General features: G+C 45.1%; 1 protein-coding gene across 2 annotated transcripts; it reads left to right on the top strand.

Moving 5' to 3' along the window:
* The first annotated feature begins 1,835 nt into the window (after positions 1 to 1,835).
* Positions 1,836 to 22,739, top strand: LOC130369698 (solute carrier family 35 member F5-like). Of its 2 annotated transcripts, none has more exons than XM_056575193.1 (15): positions 1,836 to 1,985; positions 3,790 to 3,931; positions 4,390 to 4,539; positions 5,037 to 5,099; positions 5,198 to 5,285; positions 5,825 to 6,018; positions 6,466 to 6,547; positions 6,934 to 7,021; positions 8,990 to 9,054; positions 9,520 to 9,624; positions 11,493 to 11,652; positions 11,966 to 12,056; positions 12,438 to 12,592; positions 15,839 to 15,965; positions 19,419 to 22,739. In XM_056575193.1, the coding sequence occupies exons 1-14, from the start codon at positions 1,978 to 1,980 to the stop codon at positions 15,924 to 15,926; spliced, it is 1,479 nt and encodes a 492-aa protein (XP_056431168.1). In that variant the 5' UTR covers positions 1,836 to 1,977; the 3' UTR covers positions 15,927 to 15,965; positions 19,419 to 22,739. The 2 variants fall into 2 exon arrangements, with proteins under 2 accessions (XP_056431168.1, XP_056431167.1); XM_056575192.1 differs by having other exon boundaries at positions 3,787 to 3,931; positions 19,419 to 22,738.
* The last annotated feature ends 155 nt before the right edge of the window (positions 22,740 to 22,894 follow it).

Below are 22,894 nucleotides of genomic sequence, written 5' to 3'. Positions count from 1 at the left end.
AGGCGGTCTACTTTCACTTACAGGCTGTCTCCTGTCTCTAACAGGCTGTCTCCTGTCTCTTATAGGCTGTCTCCTACAAGCTGTCTCCTACAGGCTGTCTCCTGTCTCTTACAGGCTGTTTCCGTACAGGATGTCTCCTACAGGCTGTCCCCTTACAGGCTGTCTCTTGCAGGCTGTTTCCTTACAGGATGTCTCCTACAGGCTGTCTCATACAGACTGTCACCTGACTCCTACATGCTGTCTCCTGTCTCCTACAGGCTGTCTCCTGTCTCTTACAGGCTGTTTCCTTACAGGCTGTCTCCTACAGGCTGTCTCCTGTCTCTTACAGGCTGTTTCCTTACAGGCTGTCTCCTACAGGCTGTCTCCTGTCTCTTACAGGCTGTTTCCTTACAGGCTGTCTCCTGTCTCTTACAGGCTGTTTCCTTATAGGCTGTGTCCTACAGGCTGTCTCTTACAGGCTGTTTCCTTACAGGGCGTCTCCTTACAGTCTCTGCAGCATTGGCAGTCAAATACTCGTCTGACCCCATTTGTTTAGTTGAAAGGCTTTTTGGCAGAAGATAAGGAAAGACCAAAACGAGTTAGACTCATGCTTAGGATGAGGTTGCCAGACCAGCGCTCCCCTTCCCATCATGGTTGGCGTGGACCACTTAACGGCCACGTGCAATTACTGGACTGGTCTCACATTTTGTTGACACGCCCACCCTGAACTAAACGCGTCTCTAGATGTACAGCCTCATGGACTAAAGGCTTCAGGCTCTAGATGTACCGCCTCATGGACTAAAGGCTTCAGGCTCTAGATGTACCGCCTCATGGACTAAAGGCTTCAGGCTCTAGATGTACCGCCTCATGGACTAAAGGCTTCAAGCTCTAGATGTACCACCTCATGGACTAAAGGCTTCAGGCTCTAGATGTACAGCCTCATGGACTAAAGGCTTCAGGCTCTAGATGTACCGCCTCATGGACTAAAGGCTTCAGGCTCTAGATGTACAGCCTCATGGAATAAAGGCTTCAGGCTCTAGATGGAACAGCTTCATGGACTAAAGGCTTCAGTCTGTAGATGTACAGCCTCATGGATTAAAAGCTTCAGTCTGTAGATGGTACAGCCTCTAGATGTAAAACCTCATGAACTAAAGGCTTCAGTCTCTAGATGTATAGCCTCATAGACTAAAGGCATTTGTCTCTAGATGTGTACAGCCTATGATTTATTTTGGGGCAATTTACAATATTGCACACAAGAAACAGTAATTCAATGCATAGCCTGTCATTAACAAATCCAACAATAACATAACATTACTGCCCTCATCTGCCCCTGCATGTCTTGGCTTTAGGGTATTGGTGACTAACTTCTAGTGTTAAAGCAATCTTTGGTGATACCGCCTTCTAGTGGAAAAGTGTGTGCATTGGTTGGTTTGGTATTTCACTAATTTTTAATCACATTACTTCAACCGACCAGACATGGACAATTTTCTATTTGTTTATTTACTAAATTGTATTGATTGATGTGCATATGCATACATGCACGTATATTGCTTTTAATATAGGCCTATATATATATTTTAATTAACTTAAGTTTCTATTACATTTTTAAGATACAGTCCTCATGTCCCACAGTCCTAACACCCACATTTCCCGTCCAACTGGAGTGTTCAGGTTCGATACTTAATACTTTTTATGGTATTTAAAGGAAAGCTGAGTTTGCATGAATTAACTGTATTCATATCTTGAAAGAGTGTCCCTCTCTTGTTCGAAGATAACTACATATCCCAGAATGCCGTTCTTCAGCTAAGTGTAGTCACCTGATAACTACATATCCCGGAATGCCTTGTTTCAGTTAAGTGATGTCACCTGATTGATGTGCTAATGTTTACTATCAGTCGAGGGGCGACAATTCCGTCTTAATAATTGCGGCTAGATTAATCAATGGGTAAATAAATCCAGAAGATAGAAAACAAAGCATACGATAGGATCTATCTACAGATGCTCAGGTAAATGTCTACTTGATCACGGATCGATGTTGGCCATTAGCATGTAGCTATCGTCCAGTAGAAACACTCGCAGCGTTATGCTGTTTAAACATTGTTTTGAGCTGGTTGGCTACATGCATTTAGTTTAGTGCGTTTCCTTGTCCAAATTTTATTATCACAACGTACTTTCAGCATCACAGTTGAATCAGACAGGCAGTGACATAACTATACAGTGTGTGTGTCTGTGTTAGCCTCTGCTTGAATTAAACATGACAACAGGTCACTTTATTGGTGCTGTTTTACCATCACTATGTCATTACAGGTGACTCTTTACCATATATGCATACATTTTCAGTTACAAAAATGACCAGAAGTAATTTTCACATGGTAGACATATCTTTTAACATTATCATGTAGAACCACTTTCATGTGTGCGTTTTTGCAACACACAATCATTGCAGAAACCAGCAGACTACTGTAGGCTTCTGGTTTACATGTCAGCATGCAGCCAGATGAGGGGAGGGATTGATGACCGAATATGTTCTCTTGTATCCTTCTGTGGTCCTCTGTGAGGCCTGACAGATATCCCAAAAAGTATCCTCTCTAACTGGTTGACAGGTACTGTCATAATAATATCATGATCGTAATAATAAGGATCATGCTCCTCTATCAGACTTGGGTATTGTACTACTTAAACATACTTTTCCATGTTGCTGAATAACATGACTTTGAGAACATAAACCTTCCTTCAAACTGGTACCAGGCCATGGTGGGGTTGGATAGATGCATGCTTTTTACATAAGCAGACAATGGTAAAAAAGCATACCTTGATATTCATTTGATTAGTTTTCTTTGACATTGCACTATAACTATAAGTGTGATGCTGTTATAAATGGTCTAGATTAGAATATAAATGTTCACTTTCTATTAATAAAACAGTTTATTGAACTTTATATTTGTCCTATTGTTGCTTTGTTTACTCAATACTAGGGGTGGGTATTGCCAAAGAAGTCACGATTCGATTCGTATCACGATTCACATGCCACGATGCGATTCTATCATGATGCATCGCGATACTTGAATTATTGCGATGCATTGCGAATTTTCACTGAACACTGTTAAAAAAATATTAAGCCATTACCAGTGGCTTACTGGCTGTGTATGATCTGGATAGTGTGTTCAATTGATAACTCAAAGCAACTCAATTCATACATAGATGTATTTATTGAAACGACTATTACTGGATACACTGACAAGAAGTGCTAAGGATCTATAAAACTTAAAATAACAAAATAAGGATAATCAGTGCCGTTTACATGATGGCCTCAGTGGTCCTTTAAACCAATGAAATGAAAACATTCAAACATTTCCCCTTTTGGAAGTAGCTGCCATTATAACAACAATATCATTTCATAAACATAAGAGGACAAACTGATGCCACAAAAAGTGAATAGGCTTTATAAAACTATATAAAAAAAAAATATATTATTAAATTAATTATTCATATTTTTAAATTAAAAGAATCGATGCAGTAGATCGTGAAAATTAGAATCGCGATGCATCGTCATGACGATTATTTGGCACACCCCTACTCAATACTCACTAACATGAGTAGCCCAAAAAATAGCCCAAAGCACAGACAATCAGACATGAAGCTATTATGTGTCTGAGAGTTGCCAGCCTGTTAATATGAGCATGCATTTCATACGTGTGTGTGTGTGTGTGTGTGTGTGTGTGTGTGTGTGTGTGTGTGTGTGTGTGTGTGTGTGTGTGTGTGTGTGTGTGTGTGTGTGTGTGTGTGTGTGTGTGTGTGTGTGTGTAGCAGGGTCCAGATGGTGTGGGTGTTCATCATGAACCGGATGGGCTCTCAGAGCGCCTCGGCAGCCCAGCGAAGACGCATGGCCCTGGGAGTGGCCATCCTCCTGTTGGTGGATGTCATTTGGGTGGCCTCCTCCGAGCTGACCTCAGTAAGGCCCAACACACCCCCAAACACACCCCCCCAAACACACACTCCCAAACACACACTCCCATTACCAAAAGTTGCAGATCCCCCTGGTGCAAATCACATGTTAATTGTCAATTTAGGAATCCAAGGCACTTATTGCAAGCCTCAGCAAAATAATCAGATACAAAATCATTGATTGTATGATCATGGGAGTCTTTATCACACTCGTGCGCTTAAAAATAGTAATTAGCATTGTGTAGCGTCTAATCCTAGCTATCTTGGTTGTGTACGGGGAAAGGGTTAACCTAGCAATTGTTAGTGCTTGGCACTTGTTTATATGACCATCTTTACTGTACCGACAGCGATATATATTGTTGTTTCTTTTTCTACCAATCTACCAAGCTTCTTCAGAGCAACAGTGGGTATGACTTAAAAGTTGATGGCTACCTGGTGACAGCTGTTCTCTTCTCCTGCTCTCAGTATATTTTCAGGCGACAGGAGTACAACAAGCCCTTCTTCAGCACGTTCACCAAGACGTCCATGTTCGTGCTCTACCTGCTGGGCTTCCTGCTGTGGCGGCCGTGGAGGCAGCAGTGCACCAGCTCACTGCAGCGACCTCACACTGCGTTTGTGAGTAGTCATGGCAAGACACTCGCCACAGGGGGGCGCTGCTGCACTGCGCCGAGTAAAAGGAAAAGCCACACAGGGCAAATGAAAGGTTTTAATGTTCTTCATTTGGTATTTATCATACTTGATATTCAAAGAAGGATGCGATACGTGGCAGCATTGGGAAGGGATACATCCAATGAGATTGGGAGGTGAGGTGGATCATTTTAATAGATGCAGGAGGAACCAAAAGGCCCGGAGTGGGGTTGTTGAGTGGTGCTCAATGTTAACAACATAAAGACAATGAAATTAGAGGTGAAGATGACGCTGTAGTGGTCCAGAAATAAACGTCGGATTTGCTCCTTGGAAGGAAGGTTAATTTGTCTGTCAGTGCTTTGAAGTGTCATGTTGGGACAATACAGGATTATTAGTGTATTATTATTATTATTATTATAAGTGTCCTCAGTTCACCTTCCTCCCACACAAGAAGCTGACATTGCTCAATGTTTGTGTGTCCACAGTTTGCCGATGCCGAGGCATACTTTGCGGCGTGCACCGCTGAAAGCACCATGACCCACTCCCTGGTGAGACAGTCAGACAGCCCCCCCCCCCCCTCAGTGGTCAGACGCAGCACCGCTGCCTCACCCTAGACCTCTTCCTCTCACGCTTCTCTTTTGTTTAGAGCGAGCCGCTCTACGTTCCAGTGAGGTTCCAGGAGAGGCCCCTGGAGCCGTCCTCCTCAGCCTCCTGTAACGGTCTGGACCAGTCTGGTGAGTACCTGATGTAGTCATACGTAGGGTCGGCCCAGGAGGCAGAGTGGGTTGGCTGGTAGCCGGAGGTTGCTAGTTCGATCCCCGGCTCCTCCTAGATCAGTGTTGAGGTGTCCCTGAGCAAGACCCCTCACCTTGACTGCTCCTGACGAGCTGGCTGTCGCCCTGCGTGGTTGACTCCGTCGTCGTTGTGAATGTGTACGAACCGTCGCTTTGGATAAAAGTGGCTGCAAAATCCCCTAAATGTAATGCAAATGTATAAGGTGAAGCAATATCTATCTCCCTAACCCAGTTTCTACATTTTGGAGAATACATTGTACATTGATGAGCTCCAAACAATGTTTGTCTACTGTAATATTTGTGTAACAAGCATAACATTTGTAGAACACAGCAGATTTGGGTAAAACGGTGCTATGCACTGTGCGTCAGTGATCTCTTCTTGGCCATTAATATCCATGAGTCCTATTCAACTGTGTGTGAAAACAAGGTCTCTCTCCTGATGAACGACGGGCACTGAAGGCCTTAATCCTTCCTTCCAGCGGCTACTAGAAAGCAGCGGGTGCGTTTCAGTAACGTCATGGAGGTCCGTCAGCTGCCCTCCACCCAAGCCCTGGAGGCCAAGCTGTCCCGTATGTCCTACCCCGCCGCCAAGGACCACGAGAACATGCTCCGCTCGGTGGGCAAGCTGACGGTCCCCGACGTGGCCAAGATCAGCTTCTTCTTCTGCTTCGTGGTAGGGGCCGGGGGGGTGGGCATGGGCGCTCTGATAGGCCTTGACTGGAGTCTGCTTTGGGGGGCTAGGATAAACAGTTTCATATTCTATCGTCACATTCTTTTTCTGAGAGGACTTTTCTTGGATCTGCGAAGTGGTTCAAAAAACTTTTGTAGATTTATAAACAATTCAGAAAATTCACGTGGATCTAAAAGAGAATCTGGAGGCATTGCAGCACAGACACTATAGGACAGAAAATAGGATTCCACAGGATTGTTCTTTACGGGAGCTCTAAATGGTCATCACGGTATACTTTGAGGGATTTTTCGTTTAATTTGTCTGGGAGACATGAGTGAAATAGTAACACTGATTGGTTTTCAGCATTGGCATAGCCCTCAGAAATGTGTGTTTGGTGAGCGGTGTGCAGCAGCAGACGCTGTGCTCATTCCTGTCTGTGTTCTGCATCAGTGGTTCCTGGCTAACCTGTCGTACCAGGAGGCGCTGTCAGACACCCAGGTGGCCATCGTCAACATCCTGTCCTCCACCTCAGGTCAGTATGCCCTGGGACCTTCGAACCCCTCGACCGCAAAGGAGGAAGAACTAGCTGAGCATATATTTAACGCAATGGCAAAACTGCAGTTTCCTTCATGTTTTTCATGTAATGCTTGTGAAGATATGGATATGATAGACACAAGGGAAGTATAACGGGATACATTTTTTGGGATTAAAAAGGATCACACAGAACCGGAACTGTCGACTAAAAAGTATGAAATGTGCTAACTTTGTCGGCATATTGGCAAAACTAATTTACCCTTCCTCAGGTACGGTGTGTATGGGGACAACCTCAGCGTAATTCAGAGTTACCCTCTACCTCTGAGCTGTAAATGAAGAGCTGGTATCTGCACTCCTGTCCTAAATACTGCTGCTCTCCTCCAGGTCTGTTTACGCTGATCCTGGCCGCAATTTTCCCCAGTAACAGCAGCGACCGCTTCACCCTGTCCAAACTGTTAGCCGTGGCCCTGAGGTACCAGCCTTTACATACTCTATAATGACATGAGGATTCAGGTTGAACTCTATAATGACATGAGGATTCAGGTTCTACTCTATAATGACACGAGGATTCAGGTTCTACTCTATAATGACATGAGGATTCAGGTTCTACTCTATAATGACACGAGGATTCAGGTTCTACTCTATAATGACATGAGGATTCAGGTTCTACTCTATAATGACATGAGGATTCAGGTTCTACTCTATAATGACATGAGGATTCAGGTTCTACTCTATAATGACATGAGGATTCAGGTTCACTCTATAATGACATGAGGATTCAGGTTCACTCTATAATAACATGAGAATTCAGGTTCTACTCTATAATGACATGAGGATTCAGGTTCTACTCTATAATGACATGAGGATTCAGGTTCTACTCTATAATGACATGAGGATTCAGGTTCTACTCTATAATGACATGAGGATTCAGGTTCTACTCTATAATGACATGAGGATTCAGGTTCTACTCTATAATGACACGAGGATTCAGGTTCTACTCTATAATGACATGAGGATTCAGGTTCTACTCTATAATGACACGAGGATTCAGGATCTACCCTATAATGACATGAGGATTCAGGTTCTACTCTATAATGACACGAGGATTCAGGTTCTACTCTATAATGACACGAGGATTCAGGTTCTACTCTATAATGACATGAGGATTCAGGTTCTACTCTATAATGACACGAGGATTCAGGTTCTACTCTATAATGACATGAGGATTCAGGTTCTACTCTATAATGACATGAGGATTCAGGTTATACTCTATAATGACATGAGGATTCAGGTTCACTCTATAATGACATGAGGATTCAGGTTCACTCTATAATAACATGAGAATTCAGGTTCTACTCTATAATGACATGAGGATTCAGGTTCTACTCTATAATGACATGAGGATTCAGGTTCTACTCTATAATGACATGAGGATTCAGGTTCTACTCTATAATGACATGAGGATTCAGGATCTACTCTATAATGACATGAGGATTCAGGTTCTACTCTATAATGACATGAGGATTCAGGTTCTACTCTATAATGACATGAGGATTCAGGTTCTACTCTATAATGACATGAGGATTCAGGATCTACTCTATAATGACATGAGGATTCAGGATCTACTCTATAATGACATGAGGATTCAGGATCTACTCTATAATGACATGAGGATTCAGGTAATGACATGAGGATTCAGGATCTACTCTATAATGACATGAGGATTCAGGTTCTACTCTATAATGACATGAGGATTCAGGTTCTACTCTATAATGACATGAGGATTCAGGTTCTACTCTATAATGACATGAGGATTCAGGATCTACTCTATAATGACATGAGGATTCAGGTTCTACTCTATAATGACATGAGGATTCAGGTTCTACTCTATAATGACATGAGGATTCAGGTTCTACTCTATAATGACATGAGGATTCAGGTTCTACTCTATAATGACATGATGATTCAGGTTCTACCCTATAATGACATGAGGATTCAGGATCTACGCTATAATGACATGAGGATTCAGGATCTACTCTATAATGACATGAGGATTCAGGTTCTACTCTATAATGACATGAGGATTCAGGTTCTACTCTATAATGACATGAGGATTCAGGTTCTACTCTATAATGACATGAGGATTCAGGATCTACCCTATAATGACATGAGGATTCAGGTTCTACTCTATAATGACATGAGGATTCAGGATCTACTCTATAATGACATGAGGATTCAGGATCTACTCCGGGGATTCAGGTTTTACATACCTGCTTCAACTGGCTTCGTTCCTATCTTTCTGTGAAAGATAGGAACGAAGAGATTGAATCTTTTTAGGGTTAGGGTTAGGGTTGGGTTAAAAAAAGTCAAGTCATTTGTATGTCTCTTTAAATTGGTTGAGTCTTCAGTAATGGTGTGGTGAACATCCCTCTCTGTCTAGCATGGGGGGAGTGGCCCTGGTCAGCCTCTCCAGCATGGACATCCCCGACGGGAACGGCATCATAGGTAACCATGGAGACTGCACCCCATCGCACAGGTCCAGAATCGTAAAAATAAACATGTTCTCTACGCCTGCACCAGGGCCTCCAGGGAAACAATCACTAGAAGAGCCCTGTTAGCCTCTCATCTTCACATCTAGTGTTGCGTTCTTTCATCCATTGGCTTTGGTCCAGCCAGGGGGGGGGGGGGGGGGGGGGGGGGGGGGTGTGTGTGTGTGTGTGTGTGTGTGTGTGTGTGTGTGTGTGTGTGTGTGTGTGTGTGTGTGTGTGTGTGTGTGTGTGTGTGTGTGTGTGTGTGTGTGTGTGTGTGTGTGTGTGTGTGTGTGTGTGTCGATTTGCCAGAGTGAACTTGCAATCGATAATTGCAAGTTTAATTCTTAACGCATCTGTTACTATTCAACTATTCAATGTGTGTTTATGCTGGGTGTGCACACCGTTTGTGTTAACAGCAGCGTGTGTGCGCTCTCTGCAGGGTCTCTGTGGTCGCTGGCCGGGGCCGCCCTCTACGCGGTGTACATCGTGATGATTAAGAGGAGGGTGGACCGAGAGGACAAGCTGGACATCCCCATGTTCTTCGGTAGGTCGGTTCATCCAGCCGGAGATCCCTGCTGCTAAGCAGGCTGCTGTCATGTAACAGGGCAGAACCCTGCTCTGTCATTGGTTTAAGGCCAGGATGGATATCATATACTGGATTTTCTAACTTCAACACTATTCCTGGAAAAAGATCGATATTCTATACCATTTTCGATATCAGGGGAAACGTTTTTTTTCAGGAAAGAACATACCCAAAGTAAAGAGATTATATCTCCACAACTGCAAGGGCGATTATGTCATCTTTGGGCCAAAAGAAAGATTGTTGTGCAAGTGAAATATTCAATGGGGATAAAACTTGGTTAAAGTGAATAAAGCCATGGAACACAGCATAAGTGGAAGATAACATTTCCACCTGAAATAATTATCAGTATCAGTTGGTCGTTATCAGTTTGGAGCGCTGTCTTACTATGAGACACAAATAAGGTAGATATCTTACAATTTTGACACTTGACACCTCTATTTAAAGTTCAGGGCAATCGAATGCACCAAGCCAAACACTCGCAAATAAATATATGGCCACTAGATTGCGCTGAAGAATATGTTTTCTGATTGAAGGCAATTTACCTATTTCCTAAGAAACCTTCTCTTATTCATTGACTGAAAACACCATGTTAAGTTGCAAAATTTGGCCCAGATAGGCTACTGGATAATCTGTTTATGGTGGTTTTATTCGATCAGAATCAACTTTGTGGACAAAAATCACAAAAGTAATACTTCATTTTTGGTTGTTAAAAGAAAAGGGGACGTTTCTTCTTAGGTTGTTATTTGCGAGTTTTAGTCACAGAATGATATGGTTTGGACTGTTGGAATAAGTGGAGGCTCAGCTTTCATGTAATATATACAGTAGTTTGTGAGGGTCCAATTTCGTGAAAAAGATCGCTATTGCTGTGCGCATGCGCACAGTTATGAAACACAAAACCGTGTTCTTGACTTTCCTTGATAATTTGCCTCAATCCAAAGTACTTCCAAACTGCACTCCTCCATCACTACTCCATTTAACTTCTACCTAAACCGTTCGCGGAGGTGCTGCACTTGAGATGCTAGCTGTGTTGGCTAACCTTTAGCGAATCACTGCCAGAGACCGCACTGCGAGTGAGTAACAGAAGGCGGGGCTATATTCGCACTGAAGCGATGCGTGTCTGTTAACTCGCTTTCCGAGAGAAGAGAAGACAGCGCGCTGATCAATTGCAAATACTTCTATTTTGTGTGGTTTTGCGGAACAAAAGGTTGTTCTGCAGTTTCTAAAAACATTTGAATAAATAGCTTTTATATTAACATTCACCCAAAATCCACTTGCCCGTTCGGGCAACCAGAAAAAATCTCAACTTGCCCAAACATTTTTTTTACTTGCCCCGGGCAAGCGGGCAACCGTTAGTGTCAACCCCTGGATATGCTAACATTACAACGTCTCCACATTAAAAGCCCCCCCTGTATTGGTTGAGTTGGTCTCGTCTAGGGTTTGTAGGTCTGTTGGCCCAAGTTCCTCCATGCTACACAATAAAAGCCCCAATATATTATCTCTGATACGGTTTGTAGGACTGTTGGCCCAGCTTCCTCAAAGCTACACATTAAAGGCCCCCCTGTATTGTCTCTCCTAGGGGTTGTGTGTCTGTTGGCCCAACATCCTCTTTGCTACATATTAAAAGCCCCCATATATTGTTTCTGATAGGGTCTGTAGGTCTGTATGTCCCACATTACCAGCACCCGTTTCAATGCATTTGATTAGTCTTTTGGCACTGTGACCGCCATAGGTTGCGTGTAAGCAGTTTGTGTTACGTTGTGTTGTTGGTTTTGTGTTGTTCTGTCGTGCTCCCTGGCCAGTTGTAACCCCAATGAGCCATCGCTCCCCAGGGTTCGTGGGTCTGTTCAACCTGCTGCTGCTGTGGCCTGGCTTCCTGGTGCTGCACTACACGGGCTTTGAGTCCTTCGAGCTGCCCAGCCAGTTGGTGTGGACCTACATCCTGATCAACGGCCTCATCGGGACCGTCCTGTCCGAGTTCCTCTGGCTGTGGTACGAGCAGGGGTCACATGGTCACATGCAGACTCAGATCGGGGTTGTTTTGTTATGCCTGTTTTCTGCCATGGTATTAGCCTCAAAATTAACATTTCTTGTGAGGAATATTCCTACAATATTTACTGCTTAACTTCCAACACATTTCAATATTTAGGATCACATTTTTATTCTCAAACATAAGATTTAAGGATTGCCCAGCAGATTTTAAGGTATATATTAATATTGGGCGATAGTGACGGTACCTATTCTATTCATGATATACTCTGGATTCCCTTATTGGGGGTTGACGCTGTGCTGTTGGTCCAATCAGGGGCTGTTTCCTTACCTCATCACTAGTGGGGACCCTGGCTCTGAGCCTCACCATCCCGCTGTCCATCCTGGCCGACATCTGCATGCAGAAGGTGATCTTCTACTACACCGCTGTACATCTTGACTTAGATTTTGTTCATCGGGTCCTGGGTCATTGAAGACACTCAAACCAGGCAGGATTATCTATGACTGTGAATCCAAGGGGTTCTGGGGCTCTAAGGTAAATACAGCAGGGCGCTCTAGATATTACCGTCTCTCATGGGGAAACATCTCATCCAGAGAAAAGTAAAGGCATCGTTCAGAAAGGTTCTTGGAGAGAGGAAAACCTCTCCATGGTTCAGGGGTCGACTCCCAGCCAGAAGGTTTAGGGTTCAAACCCTAACCCAGTCTCTCCAATGTCCCCACTGAGTAACGTTGGATACAAGGCTCTTCTAAACACCCCCCTCCTCCCGTTCCTCCCCCTCCCCCAACAGGTGCGGTTCTCCTGGCTGTTCTTCATGGGGGCCGTCCCCGTGTTCCTCTCCTTCTTCATCGCCACCCTGCTGTGCCACTACAACAACTGGGACCCCGTCATGGTGGGTCTGAGGAGGCTGTTCGCCTTCATCTGCCGCAAGCCCCGGATCCACAGGTATGGAAACCGCTAGACCTCACAACCGCCAGACCTCCCAACCGCTACCGACACAACCGCTAGACCTCCCAACCGCTACCGACACAACCGCTACCGACATAACCGCTAGACCTCCCAACCGCTAGACCTCCCAACCGCCAGACCTCCCAACCGCTAGACTCCCAACCGCTACCAACACAACTGCTAGTCCTCCCAACCGCTAGACCTCACAACCGCTAGACCTCACAACCGCCAGACCTCCCAACCGCTAGACTCCCAACTGCTACCAACACAACTGCTAGTCCTCCCAACCGCTAGACCTCACAACCGCTAGACCTCACAACCGCCAGACCTCCCAACCGCTAGACTCCCAACCGCTACCAACACAACTGCTAGTCCTCCCAACCGCTAGACCTCCCAACCGCTAGACTCCCAACCGCTACCAACAAAACCGCTAGTCCTCCAACCGCTAGACCTCACAACCGCTAGACTCCCAACCGCTACCAACAAAACCGCTAGTCCTCCAACCGCTAGACCTCACAACCGCTAGACCTCACAACCGCTACCGACGCAACCGCTAGACCTCACAACCACTACACATCACAACCGCTAGACCTCCCAACCGCCATACCTCACAACCACTAGACCTCACAACCACTAGACCTCCTACCGCTACCGACACAACCGCTAGACCTCACAACCACTAGACCTCCTACCGCTACCGACACAACCACTAGACCTCACAACCACTAGACCTCCTACCGCTACCGACACAACCGCTAGACCTCACAACCGCTAGACCTCACAACCGCTACACATCACAACCACTACACATCACAACCACTACACATCACAACCACTCAACATCACAACCACTAAACATCACAACCGCTAGACCTCACAACCACTAGACCTCACAACCGCTAGACCTCACAACCGCTACACAACCGCTACCCATCACAACCACTACACATCACAACCGCTTCACATCACAACCACTACACATCACAACCGCAACACATCGCAACCACTACACATCACAACCACTACACATCACTACCGCTAGACCTCACAACCGCTAGACCTCCCAACCGCTAGACCTCACAACCGATACCGACACAATCGATACCGACACAACCACTACACATCACAACCACTACACATCACGTCAGCTACACATCACAACCGCTAGACAACATTGTAACCGTTAAAGCTGCGGCATGTAGAATCTAGTAACATCTAGTGTAACAGACTGGACAGAAATGGGATATAATATTCATTAGGTTGTTTTAATTAGTGTATAATCCCATTAAATAAGAATAGGTGTGTTTTCGTATTCTTAGAAAGAGCCCTTTTTGTCTACGTAGGTAGGTCCTCTTCCACGGAGGCCGCCATGTTGCACCGCCATGTTTGTACAGTAGAACACACAAACGACTCTAGAGAAAATACGTTTTTTATTCAATATTTTCAAGTAAACTGTGGGCGAAGCCCCTGGTTCAGCTTGAATTCGAGCACTATGAGATATAAAGATATTATTTTAGGCTAAGTGTTTTTGGAACGTAGCCCCGTTGTGTATGGGCTTCATAAGGAGCGATGTGAATTGGGCTTATTAGTTATTATTAGTCAGAGAAGCTCAACCCCCTCTGATTCTGCCATAAACATCAACCACGGCCAAAATGAGCTCTGTACATCCACACACCCCTCGCACACACCTCTCACACCACGCCACCGGTTGAACTAATCACTATCCTACTTGTTAGATGTAACCTACAGTTTTACATTTACAGACTAAATAACTCAATTAAATTTGTAAATCCATCAAGTAATCTGTCAAAGACGATCATTTAAGAAGCACCGTCCGGCCACTCACAGGCCAGTACAGGCCACTGTAACTCCTCCTCCTGTTGTTGGCAGGGGAGATGTTAGGAGATGTTATGACCACTAGAGGTAATTTCTACTCCCCACACCTTTTCGACACCTTGACTGTTGGACATCGCGCCGTCCAACATCGTAATGGTGGATATCGGAATATTGCGATCATGTTAACCGCCGGATATGGTAACGATCCGATATCTTAACCACCACCATCAGAGCGGTAACGCCAGCGCCATATCAGTGATGCTACGTCTTCTTAAAGATCCCATATCATGCTTTTTTTGGGTTAATGATTACATTTGGGGTACTACTAGAATAGGGTTATATGTGTGTGTGTTAGAAATGCCCCTTATTATTCTCACACTGTTCATTTACGCAAAACCAATTTCAGTGTCTTTCAAAAACTGATTTTTATTATGTTGCTTTGGCCCCTCTCCCACTCCCCCTCCCCTCACTGGTCCAGTCTGCTGTGATTGGTCAGCATGCCCACTCTGTTGCGATTAGACCTCTGAAGAATAAGTCTTGCCTCCAAGGCTCCGGTTCCCTTTGTCGAATGTCTATGGGAAATAACACCATGATCGTACATAACAAACTCTGTAGACGGCGGGAAGTAAAAGCTGCGTCACGTTTTGAACGACACACCTTTTCCATCTAGTTCCGACTGGGTTTTTGGATTGTCGGTGCCGTTAAAGTAGTAAACAATTATCAATGGCACCGACATCAAAAAACCCAGTGGAAGAAGTTAAACATTGCGGGTGGCCAATGGCTAACAGCGTCTGAAGGTTTGTGTACCTCTGCTTTCTACTGTCTGGTACTGCGGGCAGAGGCATTGACACCGCGCAGGCCACAGCGCATATAGAAGACATGCAAATGATGCATTACCTTTCACATTAGGGCGGCATGATTAGTTAATTATCGACTGTATGTGGTAGAGGAACGGCCGTTTGTTTTTAAATGGTTTGCATAGCCAGCATTGAATACACATTGAATAGTAAAAGATTGGTTAAGAATTGAGGGGTTCACTTCATGATTTACTCTTGCAATGGATCGACACACGCACACACGCACGCACGCGCACACACACACACACACACACACACACACACACACACACACACACACACACACACACACACACACACACACACACACACACACACACACACACACACACCAATGTCCTCAATTGACATTGTACCAAGGACAATAGGTTTCATTTAAGGCTTATGGCCTTCATTATTTGGTCCTGTTATCAGACGTCTTGCTTGACTGCCCGCCCTCTGAGAGGAAGCTCTGCACACACTCTGTGGACGTATGCTACCTTCCCAGAAACGGATGATTACTGTAACGATTGTTGTCAAGACGGCGTGCGTGACGATAACCCTTTCTCAGGTTACCTGGAGACAGTGAGCAGTGTGAGAGCCTCATTCCACTGCACACTGTCGGCCACGACCACGAGGACAGCGACGGCTTCTCCTGACCAATCAGAACGTCGACAAGTGGCCTGAACTCACAATCGGTAGGTATTCATTTTGTACTGCTGAGTGTGTGGAAGAGAGGGTCGAAAAGGGAGATCAAAACAGTTTTCAGTACAACCAGGCTTTTGTTGGCCAGAACCTCCCTTACGGCCTTAACGTACGCCCATTCAGATCAAAGTTCTCCGACCAGTCTGCTTAAAGACTGGTGACCGCTTGCACAAGAATCACAAGATACCGTCGAACCCTGGGTGCTGGAAGGAGCAGCGATGGGAAGCAGTCTGTGACTGTCTAACGGCCACACAGACTGGGGGGCTTTCGCTGTCCTGAAGCCTCATCAAAAAACAGAATAACAAACCTCGGGCTGCAGTTCACCTGGAGAGAGACTAATGAATGAGAACGCTGCTGAGGAACTAGATATCACCACGGTGATGTTGCCACTACGTTGAGCTAATGCCCCCTTTTAAACCAAGTACCGTTACTTACTGTGGTATGCCCCAAACGAGTTACTATAGTACCCCATGTTGTCAGAGTTGGGGTCCATTTTCTGCCATTTCTGCCATTGGTCTTTCCCGAGACCAAAGACCATATTTGGAAGGAATTGTCAGCTTTTAGGTTGCATGCTTTGATAATTAGATATTTTAAAGCAGTGTGAGCAGTCTGCTCACTGCTCCCCCCCATCCAGCCTGTTCAACAGCCACTCCAGGTGAAGCTCATTGTCAACACACTTCTCTGCTTCTCTTGTCCTGTTCATGAATGTGTGGCCTCAGTTATCAGTTATTTCATTTGTAATATTACTTACAAGAAAGTTGCGCTTTCCTTTTAGTTCGGCGCTCTAATGACTAAATGAGCTTTGGGGCCGCATTGCGTTGCCGGGAGCCTGTTCTCTATGTGGTACAGCATAGTGCTAATACTACTACTGAACTGTTCTTAATGTGGTACAGCATAGTGCTAATACTACTACTGAACTGTTCTCAGTGTGGTACAGCATAGTGCTAATACTACTACTGAACTGTTCTCAGTGTGGTACAGCATAGTGCTAATACTACTACTGAACTGTTCTCAATGTGGTACAGCTGCAGCATATTGCTAATACTACTACTGAACTGTTCTCAATGTGGTACAGCATAGTGCTAGTACTACTACTGAACTGTTCTCAGTGTGGTACAGCATAGTGCTAGTACTACTACTGAACTGTTCTCAATTTGGTACAGCATAGTGCCAGTACTACTACTGAACTGTTCTCAGTGTGGTACAGCATAGTGCTAATACTACTACTGAACTGTTCTCAGTGTGGTACAGCATAGTGCTAATACTACTACTGAACTGTTCTCAGTGTGGTACAGCTGCAGCATAATGCTAATACTACTACTGAACTGTTCTCAGTGTGGTACATCATAGTGCTAATACTACTACTGAACTGTTCTCCGTGTGGTACAGCATAGAGCTAGTACTACTACTGAACTGTTCTCAGTGTGGTACATCATAGTGCTAATACTACTACTGAACTGTTCTCAGTGTGGTACAGCATAGTGCTTGTACTACTACTGAACTGTTCTCAGTGTGGTACAGCATAGTGCTAGTACTACTACTGACCTGTTCTCAATTTGGTACAGCATAGTGCCAGTACTACTACTGAACTGAAGAGTAGCATTCTGTGGGAAACGGTCCCGCACTTAGCTTCGTATAGCGCGCTTCATTGTTCCTCAGACCGCCAGCTACGGAGGCTGTGTACATGCAGATTAACCGATTGACCGTCATGTGTAACCGGGTAAAAGTATTCTGGGCGGTTAGCCGGTTAACGGTTAACCGTTGACATCGCTACACGTGTTTGATGCGGTCCGGGCGTGATAAGGAGGTGCATCGTACCTGGTTGTTACCATCCCTGGTAAGCCTGGCTTGACGGACCCGACGGACCTGTCCTCACTCACTCAAACACTCCCGCCGCCCTATCCACACCCCCCGTTCCCTCCCTCCCGGCCTGTGGTTCCTCAACTCGACCCTCCCCACTCGCTCCTGCCCTCCCACCCATCAGCCAATGAGCCGGCTGTTCTCCTGTGTACTCCAGCGAGAGTTGTTAAGGCAGAACCATCCCCTGGTCCGAAACGGAGTCCGCTACATCCTCAGACGGTCGCTACGACCCACCTGATGTTGTCGTCCGCAGACACGCCCACATTGTATTGTTCCGAGGAGCGGCGGTGATCCGGTGTCCCCGGGAGCATCAGATAGCCCATAGCCCACGGCCTTTAAGCCTGCTCTACGCTAATCGAACCGATTGCTATTGCCGCTGATACCATCAGCTGGCTGTAATGAGGCTTAGCATTCATCATTGCTTTAGTTTGTAATGTTGAGTGCGCAGGCTCCGGCAGGCTTCACAGCCAATCATCACTTGGCTGCCGTTTCCAAACTGTTGATTGGATGAATCAATGTGAATTAAAGGTTACTTTGTCCCACTATGTCCATGTGGGGACCAGAGTCACCGGCTCCTACTCCCTCTCTAATCAATGGATGATAAGTAAACAATGATTTTTTTTGTTCGTTAGGGTCAAATATAATATCACTTATTCAAAAATGAGTCTAAAAACAGGGATTAGGGCCACGTCACCGCGGTAACCATCACAGCCCTAGCAACCCCTTCAACAGGAGCACCATCAGTCACGAGGAGCAGGGCGTGTGATTACAATGAGGTTGAGGTTGAGGGGGCCTCTATTGGGGAGGGGGCGAGGACTGTCGGGGGTGCACACTAAAGCTGAAATGTGTCACAACCTTACAAAGATGACCTTTCTTTTAGAGAAATACCATAAGTATGCTAGTCTTATGAGGTGGACCATTACAGTTAGAACAAAATCTTGATCTTACAAAGGGTGCCTTTCTTTAGATACAATATACCAATCAGTCCTAATAATAGTGGCAGGATAATAGGAAATCAGAATAATCGTGACCCCGAGATCCTTCAGACATTCCCCGTCAAACCCCAGTCTAGAGACATTGTGTTGAGAAGGAGCCTCCCACCTCAAACCCCTCTCTTTGGGGGTGGATCTCAACCCGATGTCTCTAGACTGGGGGTTGAAATACAGTCTCTGGCCTAAACACACACATCTGTCCTGTGTCTCCCGGCCCGGGACTCTGAGACACAGGACAGGACCGCACCACATAAAGGCTTCACACGCGATCCGTGGAGGAGATCCTGGGGCTGGGGGTGAAGTCACCTTGTGTGTCACTGTGTGTGTGTTTGTTTAATCGGTCTAATCCCACTTCCTGACGCGCGGCGGAGCAGGAAGGGAGGAAGGGAGGAAGGGAGGCTGTTCCCCTCGGGGAGGGAGAGTTATGAGTATATCTGCTTCCAATGGAGTTTATAAGGATTGTGGGGAAATCGTTTGCACTTGTGTTTACGTTGGGGCTCGTTTGTTTTGGTGTTCTTCAATCCTTTCTCCTTATCCTGCTTTGTGTGTGGCTGGGTTTGTGTGACTGGTTTTGTATGGCTGGTTTTCTCTCAGGTGGGTGAACTAGGAGCTTGATACGAGGACAATCTGGGAGTTCTGGAACAGAGAGACATTGAAGAACCGTAGTGCCTTTATTTATTCTCTACAGTGTTGGGATGCCTCCATTATTTTTTGTACGACGGACTCGTACTCTGGTCGCTCGTGGCTTCCTCATCAAACCCCCGGTCCTGGACTCCATTACCAGTCATGTGACCACATGTCTCAGGACAGGTTCCCAGGGAGGATGACACTACAGGTGGGCGGTGCTTCCACCTTCCCTCTAGGACCCCAGCTATTGGTCCGGTCTCTCATCCTGGGGTCAGAGTGCTCCGATTGGTGCAGAGGTCTGGCTTTTTTCAGTGGCTCATATGCCCATGGAACCTGTCAGTCTTTTTCTTTTATCTCATGTCAGTTGGACAAACATTTAAAAACTTGGTGGAAATGGAAGAAAATCTTTTCCCCAAACTTTATTATTGCCAAGGTAGTGGCAGATGAAGAACACTAATGTACGAACACGTCATTTGACGTCATTAGAGCAGTCTGCCTGTAAAGTAAGCAAGAGGCTTACTCAACAGCTAACAGCTATTGCTCAATCTATTAAATCACCAGAGAGAAACAGCAGGCTGTTCATGTGGCCTCAGTCACTTCCTCTATTGTAAAAACACATTTAATGTCACATTTTGACATTAAAGGCTTGCATTTTTACTCGTTCCAAATATGGTCTTTCCTGTCTTCTCTAGGTAACTTCAAAGTGCACTTTTTTAGATGCAGATAATTTTTTTACCTTTTGAGGTTTTCTACACTGATGTCTCGCTGGGTCCTGTTCGCTGTCTGTTTATGTTGAAGGAGATTTCTGTGATCGGTTCCCAGTTGACGAGGTTAAAAGTGTGTCAGTCTGAAGACAACATTCTAATATCTGTTTGGTTTTGTATTTTAAATCTGGGGTAAGGCTTGGTTTGTTCTGGAAAATACTTGGGTCTCACTGGTTGTATGGCCAGGTAAAATACACAACATGACATGTTATACAAAATGCAGACCTTTGTGTTGGGAAAGACACTAGATCTGTAATACATAATACTCTAATTGTCCTCGTGTGTGGTGTTCTACACCAGTCTGAGCGAGCTGGGATGGAGAAAAGCTGTGATGGGCGGACTCATCATATGGTTTAACGTATGCAGCCTTCATAAAATGTTTATTTATCAGTTCAAAAGTAAGAGAAAAGACTTTTGAGAGAAGTACCAGTCTAGTTTCTGAATGTCTGATGACCACTAATGTTATGTGCTCTGTTGGTTTTCTATCACGGTTGATATTTCATGTATTTTGTGCAAAAATTGGGCACATTTCCTGATCAGAGAATAAAGAATTGATTTTCTTACGGTGGCCATATTTCCTAGGCTTCGTCTGAGATTTTTTTAAAAACGGTTGCTCTATCAACTTAATATGGTGGTTCTTCTTTTAAATATATGTTATTGATTATATGTATTTTATTCTTTTTCATATAATCATTTATTTGTACTTTCTTTGATTAGCCTTATCAAGTCATCTGGCAAACAATCCAACTAATTGATCATTGTTATGCCACTATCGCTGTTAAAACGTCTCCCATGTTTATGGGTTGTTTTCAGTACGCTCGTGGTGTCTTTATGAGCGATGTCAGGCAGGAGGAAGTAATGTGGCCAGTGTAAACTCTGTAGTAAGAGTGCTCTGTACCACCAGTGGGAATTCAAAATACGATATCCAACTGCCTTTCAATGTTAGTATTCAATCCGATTGTTTTGTTCTCAATCAATCAAAGGGGACGTCTGTGTTTCAGAAAATGAAGAAACAACTATGAAAAATCGCTGGTTATTGACGTATGAAAATGTGAAACATGAAAATCTGAAGGTTTTTATTAGTCTTTGGGTCCGATGTATGATTTTAACATGACTTTTACTTTCTCAGGTACTGTATGGTGGATGTTATTACCATGTTTTTATTCCCTAGTTATTATGTATGTAGCCGTTTCCAGAAGCTGAAGTTGAGGCGGTGGCGGTTATGAATCGACACTCTCCTGACCTTTCTTTGAAAACAAGCTGTTTTCATACTTCAATGACAATATTAAAAACAATACTTTTTCATATCTTTCAACGGTTTAACTCTTCTCTTACATTTCTGAGACATAAGGTATCTTAAGGTAACATGGAGGTCCACTATGGAAGGTACTCTCCAGTGAGACTTTATCAACCAAAAGAGGGAAAGTGAAATGAGGAACTGGTATTCTTAAAGGTCCCATGGCATGCTACTTTATGGAGGCTTTAATATAGATATTAGTGCCCCCCCCCGCCTTTAAGCCGTGGTGCAGAATTAAAGCTACTATGAGCCAGTCGCACGTTTCAGTGTCTGTAGCTTTATTGCAAATGAGGAGGAGTGAGGTGGGTCAAGGTGGAGGGTGGGGGTGTGGCCCTGAGCAGCTTGCGGCCACGGTACCATGCGCTCCTGTTTACAGTGGATGTATCGCAATGGCGAGGCGCACACAGCCTTTGGCCGTGTTCTGTAAATATTCTAGAGCACTCTGGGTGCTCCGGCGGGAGTCCTGGAGCTCTATATCTAAATAATATATCATACATAAGTATCAATATCATATAATATGTCTTATCACGGCAAAAAGCTGTGTACGCTACCAGACGAAATTATGAATCTCAAAAGACTGCGCTGGAGAACGAGAGACGTTCTCCGACGTCTCTGGTTCGTCCACGTTCACATCTATCTGAAGTAGACTGAACCACGAAATGGAGGAGAAAGGGATTGTTGGCCGCAATTGTTGAACACGATTTTCTCCCGACGGAGCCTCGCTCCCGAGGGACCACCGCCTCAGCAGCGGGCAACAGGCAGCGGGAAGCGGGGCTCAAGCGGGAGACAATCGCGGGCAACAATCCCTTTCTCCTCCATGTCTTGGTTCATGTACTTCAGGGAGTCAAAGCCAAAGTTCCTTTCCCCCAATTCCTTCTCAACCATGGCTGAGTAACACCCACTACGAGTCTAGTTGTAGAAATACCAGAGACGTCAGAGAATCCGACGTGTTATGCGCCATAACACCAACAGCAGAACGGTTATCCAAATAGCAAGGAAGTTTACAACACTTGCGTTACAGTCCTGGAGCTCTATATCTAAATAATATCATATAATACACAGATATCTATATCATATAGTACATATTATCACGGCCAAAAGCTGTGTGCGCCTCCAGAAGATATTATGAATCACAAACGACTTTGTCGGGTTCTCCGACGTCTCTGGTTCTTCCACTTCCACATCAATCTGAAGTAAACTGAACCACGCGCTGCCTGCTGCCGGCTGCCTGCTGCCGGCTGCCTGCTGCCGGGTGGTGGTTCTTCGTGGCGGTGGTGCCTTGCGGCAGCGGGTGGCGGGCAGCATGCCGCAGTTCATGTACTTCTGGGAGTCAAAGCCAAAGTTCCTTTCCCCCAATTCCTTCTCAACCATGGCTGAGGTAA

This window comes from Gadus chalcogrammus, chromosome 17, assembly GCF_026213295.1.
Source record: "Gadus chalcogrammus isolate NIFS_2021 chromosome 17, NIFS_Gcha_1.0, whole genome shotgun sequence".
NCBI lineage: Eukaryota > Metazoa > Chordata > Actinopteri > Gadiformes > Gadidae > Gadus > Gadus chalcogrammus.
Note: the sequence above shows the minus strand (reverse complement) of the source record. Positions and strands in the feature narration are given on the sequence as shown.